The sequence below is a fragment of the Ochotona princeps genome, chromosome 5 (assembly GCF_030435755.1).
Source record: "Ochotona princeps isolate mOchPri1 chromosome 5, mOchPri1.hap1, whole genome shotgun sequence".
NCBI classification, from domain to species: Eukaryota; Metazoa; Chordata; class Mammalia; order Lagomorpha; family Ochotonidae; genus Ochotona; species Ochotona princeps.
In genome coordinates, this window is record NC_080836.1 from 102149081 (window position 1) to 102154267 (window position 5187).

The 5187-nt window shown below is 64.7% G+C and overlaps 1 protein-coding gene across 1 annotated transcript; it reads left to right on the plus strand.

The window, feature by feature from the left end:
- Positions 1-915: 915 nt before the first annotated feature.
- On the plus strand, positions 916-4531 carry B3GNT7 (UDP-GlcNAc:betaGal beta-1,3-N-acetylglucosaminyltransferase 7). The gene is made up of 2 exons (XM_004576736.2): positions 916-1388; positions 2869-4531. Exons 1-2 carry the CDS (start codon positions 1378-1380, stop codon positions 4061-4063), a joined length of 1206 nt encoding a protein of 401 aa, XP_004576793.2. The 5' UTR covers positions 916-1377; the 3' UTR covers positions 4064-4531.
- The last annotated feature ends 656 nt before the right edge of the window (positions 4532-5187 follow it).

A 5187-nucleotide genomic window follows, 5' to 3' on the forward strand; every position in this document is an offset into this window, starting at 1 on the left:
TGGGCTGAGAGAGGTCAGTGCTGCGGCTAGGCCAGGCGGGCAGTGTGGCGCCCTGCTAGGATGCAGGGACAGGGCGGTCCCAGGGACCAGTAGGGCTGGGAGGTGGCCAGGCAGGAGCTGTAGGGTTTGGGCTGCAGGCAGGCCTCCCCAACCCTGTTACAAAGGATGCTGGCCCCAGGGTGCTCCTTCTGGAATTGTGCCTGGAAGGCCCTTCACATTTCCTGCTTGGGGCTCACAACAGTACGGAAAATTCCACCCCACGTTCAGGTTCTGTTCCCCCTGCCCAGACAGGAGAGGAGTGTGGGGTGCGGTGTCAGGGGGTGGTCCTTGAAAGTGCTTGATCACAGCCTCCCTGCATGGCCCTGGACAAGCCAGCACTTCCCTTCACTCCTGAACCTGGGGCCCAGGGCTTAACTCCATTGCCAGGCAGCACCCCTTGCAGGCTGTGGTCCAAGTCCTCCATGCATGGCAGGAGGAAGATTTAAATGGGGCCTCAGTTATCTACACGCTCGTATGTGTCAGTTTGGTGCCCATGCAGGCCGGCACATACTCTGTGTCCACTCGATGCCACAGGCCATGCTCAGCAATGGGGCCCTAATGTGGAACCAGACCAAAGCGGTCCCCCGGCGCCAGCAGACGCGTCTGCCGCTGGAAGTCACCTCTCTGGGCCACCCACATCACCCAGATTTGCCTGTTCCCCCACCCCAACAAGAGCTGCAAGTTTTAAGTGATGAAACTGAGGGGGACTGGACCGAGCAAATCGGACGCCTTCCCTGGGCGGGGGAGGGGGAAGGGATGAGCAGCGGCAGAGGGTTTGCCCAACACCTCACCGCAGGCCAGCCCGGGATAACTGCTCCAACGGCCTGCAAAGGGGTCCCGGGGCCCAGTGTAGAAGGAAGTAGAACCCAAGAAAAAGTCCGCACCGGGCTAGAGAGAAGGATCCCTCCTGGGGCACCGCGGGGGGCGCTGAGGGCGGTCGGCCGGCCGGGCCCCGCCCGTGCGTACGTGCGCGCAGCGACCCCGGCGCATCCAGGGCAAGGGGCACTCTTGTTCGCGCTCAAGTCCGACCCGCGCCCCCGCTCGGGCCCCCGTGCCCCGCCAGCTTTTCAGGGTCCGCTTGGTGAGCCTCGGCGCCTCCAGACTCGCGGTCAGTGGCGAGGACCCGGGGGCGCCGAAGGGGTTAACGCACCTGGGCCGCCGCCCCTGCGGCCCCTCCTCCCGCCGCCGGGAAGAGGAAAGTCTCGGCGGGGGCGCGGCCGGGTCTCCACCCCCGCCAGCCCGCCAGCCCGCCTGCCTGGCTGCCCGGCCGCGCCGTCCCAGCAGCGGCGCCCAGAGCTGCGACCCGCGCGCCCCTCTCCGCCGCCCGGCCGGGCCGCCATGTCTCTGTGGTGAGTCGGGAGTGCTGGGAACAAGTGGGGACGCCGGAGACCTGGGATGGGAGATATCCTGGCGGGACAGCGGTGCCTGGATATTGGGGTGGGCGGCAGGGGTGGCGGGGGGGGCGCGCCCAGCTCCCAAACTCAGGGACCCCAGCCACCCTTTGCTCGGCCCCAGCGCCTGGGACTCGAAGTCTCGCCGTCAGCTGGGTGTCCGGACTCAGATATCCTCTCCCACGACCCCGCAGAGCTCCTGCGTCCGGGCCACCCGCGACCCTGCCGCGGGGCGCTCAGCCCCGAGCCCTGGCGTCCGCCCTGCCTCCCTCAGTCCCTGGCCTCTCCTCCCGAGCCAGGCTTCTGGGCTTGTCTGCTGCCGGAGGTTTGAGCTTTGCAGGTGGGGCGCGCCGGCAGCGCAGGGGTCTCCCCGCCCCTCTTTCCACTGCGCCTGCTTCCCTCCTCCCGTCCCGGCCCCACCAACTGGGGACTTCTCTGCCCCAAGGTTGGTAGACGGGATCCGGAAGAGTCGGGCTCGGGCCAGCCACCGCAGCCCCGTACCTTAGGTGACCCAGGTCTTTCTCCAACCCCAAGTCCAAGAAACCTGGAGGGAAGACTCATCCTGCGGGCCCCAGCCTCCTGTACCTTTGGACCTGTGGCCCACCAACCTTGGGGCCACGCCACGCATCCCCACGCACTGCTTGCCTCTCCTGTCCCTTGGTGTCAGCCTGCCTTCCTGCTGGCTGTTTCCCACCACTCTTCAATTCCCCGAGCCCCACAGGGAAGACAGGGGCTCAGGAGGCAGGGTCCTGGGGACACAGGGGCTTGGGGCTTGGTGTGGCCTGCCCTCCCCAGCCCAGATTTCTGCTTCTGAAATGGGTATGGGGGGCCAGGTTACGTGGGCACCACTACCCTGCAACCCCTGGTCCCCAGGGAGCTTGCTTTCTGTGTGCCTTCCCAGGATAGCAGGGTTGGGGGACCTCATTCTCTGAGAGGCTGTTAGGGGAGCAGAGATGATGAAGTGAGGAACCGGTGAGGATACTGGATGTCACCCAGTCCATCTCCAGGTCTGGCCACTTTGAGGGCTACTCTCTTGGGTTGAAGGGTTAGGATTCTTCTCGCCCCAAGTAAGGGCCCACACACCTGAAGTTGCTGAGCTCCGGGGCTGCAGACAGGGGTCCCCTCTGCTCCTGCCGGGGACCCAGGGACAGAATGACCCCATGATGCCCCTGCCCACCACTCTAGGCTCGCATAGGCAGGTAGATGGAAGCCTTCCAGAGCCCCCCACCATCACCTAAGGGGACACGATCCCCTGAGGATATGTCTGCTGCTGGAACCCTGGGAGCCTGCTTGTCTGGAGGTCAGCATGGCAGAAGAGGCAGGACACCCCACCCCATCCCACTGGACCAGGGCTCTGGAGATGTGTCCATTGGGGGCCAGGGCACAGGAAAGGTCCCGGAGGCTCATCTGCTCTCCTCCTCTTGGCCCTGTCTCTTAGGAAGAGAACCCTGTACAGGAGTGTGTGCCTGGCACTGGCGCTGCTGGTGGCCGTGACAGTGTTCCAACGCAGCCTGGCACCCAGCGAGTTTCTCCAGGAGCACCCCCTGCCCTCCCCAGTGCCACCGAAGGTCCAGAAACTGAGCGGAAACCTGGTGAACCCAAACAGCTTCTGGAAGAGCCCAGAAGATGCAACCGCCCCTACACCAGCGGCCTTTCGGGGACCCCAGACTTGGGACGTGACCACTAACAACTGCTCTGCCAACACCAACCTGACGCACCAGTCCTGGTTCCAGGGCCTGGAGCCGCACTTCCAGCAGTTCCTGACCTACTCACACTGTCGCTACTTCCCCATCCTGCTGAACCACCCGGAGAAGTGCCAGGGTGACGTGTACCTGCTGGTGGTGGTCAAGTCCATCATCACGCAGCATGACCGTCGCGAGGCCATCCGCCAGACCTGGGGCCTGGAACGGGAGTCAGTGGGTGGGGGCCGGGGCGCCATGCGCACCCTCTTTCTGCTGGGCACGGCGTCCAAACAGGAGGAACGCGCCCACTACCAGCAGCTGCTGGCCTACGAGGACCGCCTGTACGGTGACATTCTGCAGTGGGACTTCCTTGACAGCTTCTTCAACTTGACCCTTAAGGAGATCCACTTCCTCAAGTGGCTGGACATCTACTGCCCCCACGTGCCCTTCATCTTCAAGGGCGACGACGATGTCTTTGTCAACCCCACCAACCTGCTGGAGTTCCTGGCTGACCGGCGGCCGCAGGAGAACCTGTTTGTGGGGGACGTCCTGCAACACGCCCGGCCCATTCGCAGGAAGGACAACAAGTACTACATCCCCTTGGTGCTGTACCCCAAGCCCAGCTACCCGCCCTACGCCGGCGGAGGGGGCTTCCTCATGGCCGGCAGCCTGGCCCGGCGCCTGCACCGCGCCTGCGACACCCTGGACCTCTACCCCATTGACGATGTCTTCCTGGGCATGTGCCTGGAGGTGCTGGGCGTGCAGCCTGTGGCCCACGAGGGCTTCAAGACCTTCGGCATCTCCCGGAACCGCAACAGTCGCATGAACAGGGAGCCGTGTTTCTTCCGCTCCATGCTGGTAGTGCACAAGCTGCTGCCTGCTGAGCTGCTGGCCATGTGGGGGCTGGTGCACGGCAACCTCACCTGCTCCCGCAAGCTGCAGGTGCTCTGAGCCATGCCGCCCCTGGCCTGCTGCCACCACCACCAAGCCTCCAGGACTACCGTTCAGTGCCCGGGCGCAGCCTTCAGTCCCTTGCCGGGAAGTGGTGAAAGTCCTACTGCTAGGTGTGGTGGTGGTGGTGGGGAGAGGGGGTGCAGGTAGCTGCAGTGGGAAGGAGGGGACCCCCTGTGTTTGTCTTTTCCAGGAACGGCTGGAGCCGTTGGAACTGGAAGTCTCTTGGAGGGGCTGGGTGGAGGGTGCCTCTGATCTGGTGGGGACCTGGTAGGTGGCCCTGGAGGCCTCTGAAGGAAGCCCCATGCTCAGGGAGCTGGGTGTGGCCAGGCCCCACCCTGGTGGGTCTTCATGGGGAGCAGTCTCTGCAGTGCCTCAGTCTCCCCCCGCCCCAGGGCCCCACACGGCCCCTGCTGGAGAATATCCACCCTGTGCAGGCTCACAGGGCCCCGCCCCCTGCAGCCCACAGCACTGGGCTCCCCGCTGGGGGTGGACGGGGGACTAGGGGAGGGCCACGACCTGCACTCCCATGTCAGCTCGTGTCCACCGCTCTCACTACCTCAGTGCTCTGGGTGTCAGCTGCAGCCCCAGCCCGGGTTGACCAGCAGACTCCTGCCCACCCTCTCCCCGCCCTCCCCGTCTCAGCCCCCTGGTTTGGTCCCTGGAAGTGGATGCTCTCTGTTACTGTGAAGTTTATTTATGAAGAATATGGAGGGAGAAGGCTCCAGGCCTCAGGAGGCAGTGGACCCCTGCCCTGCCCTCTTCCCTCTTCCTGCTCTCTCCCCTCCCAGCCCAGGCGCACCCCTGCTTCCCCAGGACCCGGGAAGGAGGCACTGGGTTCTGGGGTGGGTACCGAGGGTGCGGGGCCCCTACCTCACGTTGGAGTCACCTGGTAGAGATGGAGGGATTGGTCGTCTCTATTTTCTCAATAAAATGAGACTGGCTTCTTCCTAAGATGGCACACTTCCTGGTGCCAAGCTCGCTGGACAGGTGTGAGGACAAGGCTCCCTCTTTGCTGGGAGCAGCTGGTGGACGCACAGCAAGGAGGAGAGCCCTGGGGGTAAGGGTGGGGCCGGGCTGTGGCACCTGCCCGTTGCAGGTGTCCCGTGGGCAGCTGCTGCACT